The 12,063-nt window shown below is 37.8% G+C and overlaps 1 protein-coding gene across 1 annotated transcript in view; it reads right to left on the bottom strand.

Moving 5' to 3' along the window:
- LOC132102717 (2-oxoisovalerate dehydrogenase subunit beta, mitochondrial-like) overlaps positions 1–12,063 on the bottom strand; it is a 486,592-nt gene that overhangs the window by 435,927 nt on the left and 38,602 nt on the right. The window contains exon 9 of the mRNA XM_059507337.1: positions 5,294–5,380. Within this exon, the coding sequence (XP_059363320.1) occupies positions 5,294–5,380 (87 nt within the window). The remainder of the gene's footprint in view (positions 1–5,293; positions 5,381–12,063) is intronic.

Below are 12,063 nucleotides of genomic sequence, written 5' to 3'. Positions count from 1 at the left end.
CACCACTTTGGTAACAAACCTGGTGCTTCTGTTGCTCAGAAATAGCTTTATCTAATCTGAAGTGTGCGGTTTGTAATGGCTGGAAATCAGGACATCAGCCGATAGACAGTAGTTAAAATTAGATTCAATGCATTAGTTTTCTTCAGTTCACTCCAACACGTTTGTGCAATGAAGGAAAATAATGGGCTCTTAAACTTTATTGGGGGGAAAAAACACAATACATATATAGTAAATCAACCTCAGCTTTATAGCCTGGGATAATTTCGGGTCATTCATTGTTTTTAGTCCCAAAGTGGAGGAGTACACCTGCCAGCCTGGATTATGAGAAAAGCAAAAGCAGAAACCTCTAAATACTTTTACTGGGAAATCAGGAGAATAGAGAAGTGAAGTCAAGCCAATGCATGAGGACTGAAAGCAGGACAATTACTTCAGCTTCACCAAAAGAAGAGAAGTGCATCACTTATTTATGGTTATTTATGTAACGGCCTGTAATGGCCACTGTGCACATATATGGATGTCATCAAAAATAAATTGTGAAACATTATTCCAATTTAAAATAGCTGTTTTCTATGTAAATGTCTGTTAAACTTTAATCTATTTCTGTGGTGTGTCACATGATCTTCAGAAATCATTCTAATATGCTGATTTACTGCTCAAGAAAAACTTCGGATTATCAGTAAAATGAAAACAGTTGTGCTGCATCAATATTTATAATTTTGTGGTCTTTGAAAGTTTAAATTGACAGCGTTTGTTTGAAATAGAAAAATCTTTTGTAACATTATAAAAGTATTAGAAAGAAATATTACACACTTACTGACCCCAAAGTTTTGCATGGTAGTTGAAATAAGATAAAACATTTGGAGATTACCACAAAAAAAGCAGAAAATCCACTGACACGAGGTTCAGTGCCAGTGATTTATCATGTTTCCCACGTTCCCAAAGTCAACATCAATAAGGCTGTTTATGACGTGCCATTAGTGATAAAACCAAGTATGGAAATCATTAAGTTCTGGGACACATACTATCTTCTAGGCTTTTAACTGAAGAAGTAAAAGCTGTAAATCTTCTCCAGAAGTCACTCAAAATCACAGACACTGTTACAGAAGCTCCTTTGAGTCACTCAGATCCTTTGGTTCCTTTGAAAACCAAACATGACTTATCAATCTGAAACACTGACTGATCTCACAGGCCATTTTTAAAAAAATCATTCTGAACGTCATGCTATTTTTCTCTTGGTAACCCGCTCAGTGTTAGAGCATGTCTTCACTGTCACTGAGAGCACAGCCATCAAATCACCTCAGCACAGGAACAAATGTCATGCCTGGATATTCCTCATGTTTTTTACCCATGATCTCCTGCAACTCAAGGTAGTGTGACATTCAGAAATCAATTATGTTTTAAATCACAATTCCTAAATATGAACTGAAGCAGCAATCAGAACAATTGCAATTTGAATTGAACAAAACTGAATTACAAATGGAATGACGCTGAAAACAATTTATATATATGTGTGTGTGGTAGAAGTTTTGAGATGCAGTTTTGCTAAATTAACCTGTGCTTCTAATGGCTGCTAATTGTTAAGACAGTATTTCAGTTAGTTTACATGAAAAATGTGCCATTCATCTAACAGAGAATAAATGGGCATTAATAAAACCTTGCGTTTAAGTCACAATGTATTGGAAGTAGAGATGTGTTTTAATCTGCAAAGTAACATACATCTGAATGAAACTGATTATTAAAGAAAATAAGGTGTTGGTAGACGGTGAGTTTTCATTTTATCACGACTTTAATAAAACTCATCTGTTGTGTGAACTGCAATCTCAGGAAATTCTTCCTGTTATTTCAATTCAAAATCCTGTGTGCCGACTCATTTTCATTTGAATAAGGAGTCAATTCAACTCTTCTGGAAACACACATGATCAGAAACGGTCTAAAACATGCGTGCATCATAAAGAGACGCGACTCTAGAGGAGAACATTACCCACAAACCCTTTCTCACACACACACACACACACACACACACACACACACACACACACACACACACACACACAGAGAGACAGAGACACAGAGCAAGACAGATGATACTGAATATTATTCCAACTATTCCATGGAGTTGTCCAGGAACACCGAGATCTGCTCCAGGAGTAACAGTTCTGTCACAGTCTCAGCTTCTGTAAGATCCTCTGCTCAATGATTCCAGCATCTCGGCTGAATGATTGTGTCTCTACTGTGACTCAATAACCAACTAGACTTATCATTTCTGCAGAAAGAAAAGAAGCTGAAGGCAGGACATTTCTATGCGTCTGGGGTGGGTTTTTAACACTTTACCTATGTGTTTGCTAAGGTGTGCTACATGAAAACTGCATTTTTGAGAGTCAAAGGCATAAAACAGATCCCCTGCAAACAAATAAATACAAATATGTGATGAAATGTGAGGATTTTGGAAGTCAAAAATAAGTGAATTAAAATCAAAATGTTTCCATATTCACAATGTAATGTTGGGCTGCTAAACTATTATTTATTATGCACGCTTGTACTTCACTCACATCCCAGAATCCATGTAAAATGTTATTTTTTGGTATTTTTGGTTTACTGCTTTGATGATAAATGGGCTGCGATTAGGGCTGGGATAAACGATTATTTTTTAAACGATTAATCTAGCGATTATTTTTTCGATGCATCGATTAATCTAACGATTAATTTTTCCAGACCGATTCGATTTCGATTATCTCCCCATTAATTGACTACTAACAATTTATACATGTTGATTTACATATCTGAATTAATAAAAAAAATAAGTTCCTTAACATTGCGATATATGTTTATTACAAAATTACAAAATAAAAGACTGACTAAGAATGCATTACTTTGCACTTGTATAGAGACAGCATTCAATAAAACCTTGAAGCCTTGAAAACACATAGCTTACTGAAACAAGCTTACTGAACACATAGGGCCTAGCTTACTGAAAAAATAACAACAACTTGATGTCTAGCATTCAATAAAAAAGGTCACCCAAAATACTTGTTTAGAGCAATTGAAAGAATACAGTAACCAATGTAAACTTGAGGGCTTTTAGCTAATACAGAGTGCTTTAACAAAAAAAAAAAAATTAACAGTGGGAGCCAGCAGCCTGTATCTCCGAATGCTCCACGTGAAACTCCACGTTCTGCCCTTTTGCTATCGTGTCTAATGATTTTGGTTAATATGCACGAGGAAGGGAGGGAGAGAGAGAGAGAGAGAGAGAGCGCAAGACAGCGCTCGTGTAGTTTGAAGACTGTGAGTGCGCGAGCGCGTGAAACGTTGGAGTTTTTCTATCGTGTTTAATGATTTTGATTAATATGCACGAGGGAGATAGAGAGCAAGAAGCGCTCGTGTTGTTTGAAGACTGTGAGTGCACGCGCACAGCGGAGCTCTCTCTCGTACGCGCCCTGTCAGGCGCAGCACAGTCATTCTATTCTAAATCACTCACCGATCAAATAAGGCTTTGACAAGCCGCCAAAAAAAAGATCAATGCAGAAAAAACCCTGGATTGGTTACATAACGTTGGCCAAAATGTTGATCCGGCCATCGCGTATATTCAGCGCACATAAGGTAAACGTTTTGCAAACGTTTTTTAGAGAAATAAAACAGGTCGACGAATCGATGCGCATATTTTGCGTCGACGTATTTTTTGCGTCGACGTCATCGATGACCTCGACGTGTTGTCCCAGCCCTAGCTGCGATGTCAAGTTAGTAATTCTAGAACTGGAATATTATGTGTGCTTTCCGTGCTTGGTGTTTAGCGCATTATATGGGGTTTCTGGACTAAAAAATAAATAAAGTGAATTTGGGAAATACTGTCATGGTTGACAGATTTGTCATTTTTGGTTGAACTAACCCTTTAAATACAACAGAGCATGGTCACAGTTCTTGTTTTTCAGAGTTCATCTTGAGGAAAGTAACTTGTAGTTTAATAAGTGAGCCAGATGATAAGAGCAGAGCAGGAAACACGGCCAGAGCATTTTACCATGGTGTCCTTCCACAGTGGCAGAAGGATTGATAGGCTATATGCTACTATTTAAATGTTTTATTTACTTATGATTATTAACTAACTTCATTTATTTTACATTTATCGTATACTACGATACTGAAATTATCAGTGAGAACTGTGAAATCCACTGGTATTGTGGCACTAGACTGCAGAATGGCGTGTGTGTTTCGATGGAGGACAGATGCATTAGCTGCCGTTATCACAGACGTCAGTAGTTTGACCACAGCTCAGGTCAAGCACAATGCATCTTTTCTGTTCAGTGCCATTATCTGTGACTCATCAGTGCCCAGCGTGTCCAGCCTGCTCACAGGTGCTTCAACAAACTTTGACGTCAGTGGAAACATGACTGATGTTTGTGTCTAAAGACCAGCCCTGCATCTATGCATGGACCGATCTCTTGATAAAATTTCCCCCATCAGCACGAGCTCGCCGAGGGCCGACACGCTCATGAACCTGAGTACCACTGTTCAAAAGCTCGAGGTCAGTACCCACTTGAACTCATCATGGACGCATTAAATCGATCAAAAGTGATGGTGTAGACACTTAAAATATAACAAAAGATTGCTATTTTAAATCAATTATGAACCGAAGCTCAAAAGAACAGCAAAGAGTCCTAAAAGAAGAGTTTCTGTTGTTTATTCCACTACAAAAACAGGCTGCTTTCACACTTCACGCATCAGTTTAATGACTAAGTTCGGTTGATTTCAGCTGAATTACACTCGTTGGCTTGACAACAGAAGTCTGGATCAGGGTTCCTATAGACTAGATTATAGTTTGAAACTAACTTTTTTTTTTTTTTTTTTTTTTTTTGAAGATCGACGATGATCAAAAGCTTTTTCTAAGATTGGTCATATGTTTTAGTCAGTTTCATAAAAACTGGTCTAATTTGAATCCAAAAACATCAGAGTGATAACCCATGGCTAACTGCTAGCTGGTCAGACAGTCTTGTTTCTGAATGAATGGACTTGCATCTATGTGCAGACCGCGGTCTTGCCAGAACCAACTAGGAAAGTAGCGAGGGCACATCTCTGTGAGAACGGATATGCGCTGTGATCTTCTTACTGAACTGACCGTCATGCAAATGCATGATGAATACAGAATAACATCACAAAGAATGTCCTAGCCTGATAAAACATTGATTCCATATTCCACCACAGTGTCAAAAAGCCGAAAAGGCTTCTGTACCACATCAATCAGATGTGTCAATCTATAAATCATTAGATCCACAAGAGCCTTGATTTCCCATCGGACTCTCACCTGAACCGTAGAGCTGATCTCAGCTGCGAATCCTCCGGTCACCGGAGCCTCATGACTGATGAGCAGCCGTCCTGTCTTCACCACCGACTGGAAGAGAGAGAACATCAGCTATTAGGAAGTCTATTTTTACTCTAAAAGACACGAGGAATCATGCACAAGCCTCAATATTTTGTGTGTGTTGGACAATACTATAATCTTGCCTGAAAACTAAAATCTAAATATGAAATCAAAGCATACATTTACAGGAACATATTTGGCATATGCTTTTATCCAAAGCAACTTGCACTATTCAAGTACAAATTTCATCAGTTCCTGTGAATTGAACCCATGACCTTGGTGTTGCTAGCACCATTGCTCTAGTGTTTGAGCTGTAGGAATGCAGGAAAGACAGAGTTTCATTGTCATATCAGGCAAAGAATGTCAAAATGTCACATCAAAACCTTCCTGTTGGAGGAATCTGGAAATATTGCAAGCCGGATTAACTACATACACATATTCCTTAATGTAAAGACCTCAATCGTTCTGATAAAAAAACTAAGCATGCAATTGCCTGATTAAGACTATCCTCTCCATCAGTTTCAGAAAATACCTTCTTACCAACATGCATATGATTAGTACATCTTAAGAACTGGTCAGTGAATGAGACTGAATATTTACGGATTATTTGCTAATAAATAAAAAGTTTTATTCAGAATACAAAAATGCACATGAAATCATGGGAATCGAACCGTTTAGGGTTCATATAGAACTTCAGAATATTAAATCAGATTGGATTTATTGGGACTGATGAAAGTAAGTCCATGTACTCATACCGATTATCCACATGAGCACCGCAGCTCATGTATTTGGACACGTGGCCACTGCGTTTATTAATTAGTGCAGACTGAAAACACCATTTGTTGCTGATTATAAATTTAGTTTGATGTTCATACTTCAGTGTCAATGGTCATTATGACTTCAGGCAAACAATCTTTCTGTTCGGTTTCTTAATAAACAGCAGGCCACATCTGTGGAGCACTGACCAATCGTCACATGCTAGGAGATATAAAACTGACAGATCACGCTGCAAAGTCAGCTCTTCAAAGGAGAAAAACAGGTGCAAAACAGCACTTTATAACAGAACTCGTCCATGCGCTGGTGATCAGGCATTTCCTGCAGAAAGATACTGGTTTGTTCTGTAATCTGAGTCCTTGAGAAGCCATGGCTGTGCATCTGCTGAGAATAATGTGATGAGGTCTGGATAATGAACTGGAAGTTTAGTGTGTTTCTCTGGAGCTTCACAAAGACACAGAAGAAACTTCACAGAAGAAACTAACCCTAACCTTGGCTTCAATGTGTGAGCAGTGTGTGCAGACTGTTGTAATTAAAATTTGATTCTAGGTATCATTGACATCTTTCAACAAAATATTCTGGAAGCCAATAAACATTCCTGAAAATGATTTTTTGCTTAAATATTGGCATTGGCTCGCAACTTAAAAAAACAAAACAAAAAAAAACCTGGCAGGGAAAGAGTTAAGTGAACAAACAGTTGGGGTAGTAATCACGTTTATCAGTTCAACAATGTCTCGTTAGCAATGCAGGTGTTATAAAAGTGTTGTAAAAGTGAATATAAGGCCGTTTTCACACCTCAATCTTGAGCAACGCAGATTTTCAGTGTGCATGTTAACAAATGAGTTCACTCATACTGGGAGCAGGAGCATCGCGTGAGCACCATTGAAGAGATGGATTCGGTATCGAGTCTATTTTTCTGCTGCACTACTCAAGCTCAATTAATGTGACCGCACACTTTTGATGGACAAAATAAATGATTTCGCCCAAAAAGTGCTAAAAATGTCTAGTGCATTTTAACAAAAACTGGAGTATGTCAGAAAAGAAAATAGATTTGCTTTTGATGCCATGCCACCGAATAGACCAAAAACGGAAGAGAGGGGCAGGGTGAGTAGAGCTCATTAGCATTTAAAGAAGGGGGGTAAATAAAATCAGAATGCATATACACTAAAACATACATCAAAAGTAACGTGCACAGCATCACTCAAATGCAAGGGTTTAAAAATGAGTCTTTAATACTAGCTTGTGGAAAATGGGCTTCTGATGTCCCCTTCAATGATAATCAAAAAACTAAAAACGAGACAACCATTCACTGCTCTTTACTTAACTTTTGTGACTATAATAAGAATCAGTGTATTTTTAACTAATATGCTGAAGACTATGCAGTGTTTTCAACTTCCGTATAAAAGGCTATTAAGTGTAGTAGGCTACATCGTTCAGTTCCTTTGTATCTTTTTACTTGTATTTGTATTTGTACTGTTTCTTCTCACTGTTGTTTGTTGACAGTAAAACCGCACCGAAAGAACAGTTTTAGAGGTTGAGGGTCATTTTGGGGATTTTTGAACACACTGAAAGGGGTCTCCTGTTTACCTTAGGGTCCTCAGAAGAAGCACTGCCAGTCCATCATCCTTGGGCTGGTGTGGATTAGTGGGTAAATCTCCAGTAAAGCAGTAAACCCTGTGAAACCACCACGGTGTCCTTCCTTTAAATAACCGTTCTTTATTGGCACTGATGGTTCCATGAAGAACGTTTAATATCAACAGAGTTCTTCCATTCAACAAAAGGTTCTTTATAGTGAAAACGTTTTAAAATGTTCAAATTAAAAAAATTAATAAGGGGGGGTTCTGAAAGGTTATTTGGGCAATCCAAAAAAATTAAAAACACTTTGCCTGTGGTTACTTTGGATTTGACAGTTAAATGAAGAATAATGCTTGATTTAAAATAATTCCACACCTAGTGTCAGAAACTTGGAGTCACTGATACCGCTTCTGATGCCTCAGAGGCCAGCGGACTGAGACAGAATCTCAAGACTGTGTGCTATCAAGGGTGTGAGATTTCAATAAGACAGCAAGTATGCAGGGGTGTGACCGGAGCTGTCCCACACTGCACACATTTTATCATTATTAACCAATTCTGTCTGATTGAAATTTAAATGATTTTTAAGACAGACCTAGAGAGGAAATACAGCAGAGATTCCTCTTTATACCATGAACATTTGACTGAAGTATATTCACACTTGGCAAACACACTGCAGGTGATCTGTGTGCTGAACATATCTGAAATAACTTCCTTTTGTGATCTGATGTGGCTTCTTATCACAGAATGAGGCAGAAAATATATTCTATACTGTCATAAAGGCTATTAGCAATGCATTTTAAATGTACTTAATTCTGAAAATACCTGAGATGGCTTGAAGAACACACACTTGTAGTCAAGTGTTTATTGTCTTAACGTTTGATAAGTTCAAGCGTTTCCATCTTTTTACTCAGTCGCAGAAATAGCTGGATATTTTTATCCATTTGAGGGATTTCCTGTAAAGTCATCGGTTCTATTACTTCTGTGAGGCATGTGTGGAGTTTCTGCGCAAGGGCGCCATCTGGCTACCAGTATGAATGAAAAAGAAACAAACACAAAATGTGTTTTTGGCGCTCAATAATGGCAGAGCCATCTTATTTTTGTAAAAAAAAAAAAGAATTGGGAAAAATACTTCTCTATAATGAAATTGAAAGCAGACATATGATAATTCATGGTTTTCTCCAGTCTACAGAAGTGAGTTTTTTGTTGAACTGAAAACCGTGGCTAAAAAACCGAGGTATGTACTGAACCATGGCCTAAATGTATTGTTGCATTTCTAATACATACAGTATAATAAAGTAGGATCTTATTTGATACTGTGTGGGTTTTGGGAATCAGACTCTTATTATTATTGAGATTGCTATTATATGATTTAACTCCCTGGCAGATGTGTTTTTTGGTAAAATAAGGAAAAGTTCACCAGGCAGCACAAGAGGAAATGTAGCTTTCTATACGCTAACCTCGGAGTTAAATGAGTGAAAATCAAAATAATGTGGCACTACCTAACCCGGACAACCCGGTCAACCCGGCAGAGATTGAAGGAAAATCCTGAGGAGGCACAGCACATACCGCAGATAGTTCAGACACAAACAACCGACTGTTATTACTGTATCCTGGGACAGAACGTCTCCGGTGACAGCTGAAGAAATGCTTGGTGGTTATCCAGCAAAGCCAATGTGACGTACCGGAAACGCTAATGACACCATTAATGGATGCTATGAGGTTGAATAATATGACAGCGAGACAGATCCACACGCGTCATGGCAGAAGTGTTTTTCCAACTGCAATGATATTAGCCAATCAGTGGGTGTTGATTCAAATGACTGAAATTATATGCAGACTTATAAAATAATACAACAAAAGTGTGTAGTGACCCATTTAAATGTGACGTAAGTGTGCAAATACTTCTCAGGGCAAACAGACACCAAATAACAGCCACACAGCAAGCACTTTTACTTCATTGAGTCATTTAGAAACTATGAGTGTAGCATTTAAATGTTTGATGCAAGTAAGATTTTTAATGCTTTTGAAAGCAGTCTCTTCTGCTCACCAGGGCTGTTTTTAATTGTTCAAAAATAATACTCTGAGATATTATTGCAATTTAAAATAACTGATTTCTGTTTTTGAATACATGTTATTTCTGTGATTTGTAACATTATAAATTTCACTTTTGTCCAATTTAATTTACCCCAAAGTTTTGAACAGTAATGTACATGTTGGTTTGTCTTGTTAGCTTCACAAAACACCCTTTAGTATCCGACTGGCACCTGCAAACCCAATTCCCTGCTCTCTCACACACCCAATTGACCAGGAAAACAACTCAAGGAAGAAAAACTAGGAGCACAAACGAAGGTCCAAAATGAAGTCATCCTATTTTGTCTTTATGAGGTTCCAGTGGCATTTTAAAGCACATGTCTCTGTCTTCATGAACTGAAGAGACAACTTAACGAGAAGCTAATGTGTTGACATTAATTACGACCTGCGGTGCGGATGACGATTTTATTGTCCAGTGTGCCGTGCGTATGGATCCCAGACAGATGAATGTTTCTCACTGCCTCTCGGATTCAGAACGACATCCTTCTAAAAAGCACTGAGCTAGTGGTCAGCGCTGTCATCTAACTGCTTATTTACAGCTGACCTCTAAACACCAGCAGTTCAACACACTCAATTCCAACACCGCCTGACCCGAGACACGACACATGATGAATACAGGGAGCACTCCTGGTCTCTCTTTACACGGGACATGTCATTTAATTTCTTACAAGACTTTAAAGGAATAGTTCACCCAAGAATGAACACCTTCCGAACATTCTTTATGCAGACAAGTTTGTTTCGTCATCAGGTTTGGAGAAATGTAGCATTGCATCAGTGTCTCATCATCGAGAGTCACAACAGCTGATAAAAACATCAGAATAATCCACAGCACTTCAGTCCATCAGTTAATGTCTTGAGAAGTGAAAAGCTGTGTGTCTGTAAGAAACAAATACATCAAGACGATTTAACTTCAAACCATTGCTTTTGGCTAAAAATCCATCATAATGCTTCCTCCAGTGAATCAATCTATTGTTGTTTCTCACATCAAAATCCAGTCACATATTTGTTTAGAGCTCTTTTGGCTTGTAAACGCTGCTTGATCTGTGCAGATTTCTCTCCTGATTCAGACCAGAACACTTTTTCACTGGAGGAAGCGTTATTGTGGATTACGGGCTTGTTTTTTAGCTGCAAACAATGGTTTAAAATGTATTAATAAATAAATAAATAAATAAATAAATAAAAAAAAATAATAAATAATGAATTTGTCTCTACAAACAGGCAGCTTTTGTCTTCACATCACATTAACTGATGGACTGGAGTGGTGTGGGTTACTGTGATGTTTTTATCAGCTGTTTGGACTCTCATTCTGACGGCACCCATTCACTGCAGAGCATCCATTGATGAGACACTGATGCAATGCTACATTTCTACAAATCTGATGAAGAAACAAACTCATATACATCTTGGTTGGCCTAGGGGAGAGTAAATTTCAGCAAATTTTCACTTTTGGATGAACTGTTCCCCATGCTAATGGTTTTGTGTATTGTTGGGGCTTCACAGTTCATGATAGTCCTAAAAAAAAAATCATGATTGATTTATTCAGTGAATTGTTCTATGTTAAACAATTCTGGTACCATATTTGGATGCCCAAGATATTTCTGGGTCCTGAAGCAAAACCAGCTGAGAACCGCTGCTTTAGCAGTCCCTTCATCGTCTTCGTCTCCTAAAATTGGCTCCATAATGTAAAATGACCACAGTGACAGAAATACACAGTTGCACAACAGATACCCAGTAGCCCAAAATAATCACGTTACTCAGGAAGCAGAAATTACACACAACGTCTAAAGTCTTTATGTAAAAGCCTTGCCAAAACACAACTCTCTTAACTCACACTGGATCATAATGATGATGAAATGGTTTTTATTAGCAGTGCATTTGAAAAGGATATCACACATCTACGGAAAGATCAGAGAAGCTTCCGACATTAAACACGGTCTAAAAGTACTACAGAAAGATAATTATATACTCTTACTGAATTCTGTCAATTTTCTCTGTCATATAATAAAAGTCAACATGAAATGACATTCACAGCTCGTTTTACTTCCAACATGTGCCCAGGGTTATTATAGTTAACTGAAACAACCAACATTTCCATTACTTAAAATAAAATAAACATTCACTGAAATATCCATCAGATTTTAGTCTCTCTCAACTATCTGTTCAATAAAAATTAAATCAATGTCGGGGGTCATGCATCACAAGTAACGCCAGTTATGCAATCGGATTACTTTTCCAAGAGACCAGTAAAGTAACACATTACTTTTTAATTTACA

The sequence above is a fragment of the Carassius carassius genome, chromosome 24, assembly GCF_963082965.1.
Source record: "Carassius carassius chromosome 24, fCarCar2.1, whole genome shotgun sequence".
Taxonomy (NCBI): domain Eukaryota; kingdom Metazoa; phylum Chordata; class Actinopteri; order Cypriniformes; family Cyprinidae; genus Carassius; species Carassius carassius.
Note: the sequence above shows the minus strand (reverse complement) of the source record. Positions and strands in the feature narration are given on the sequence as shown.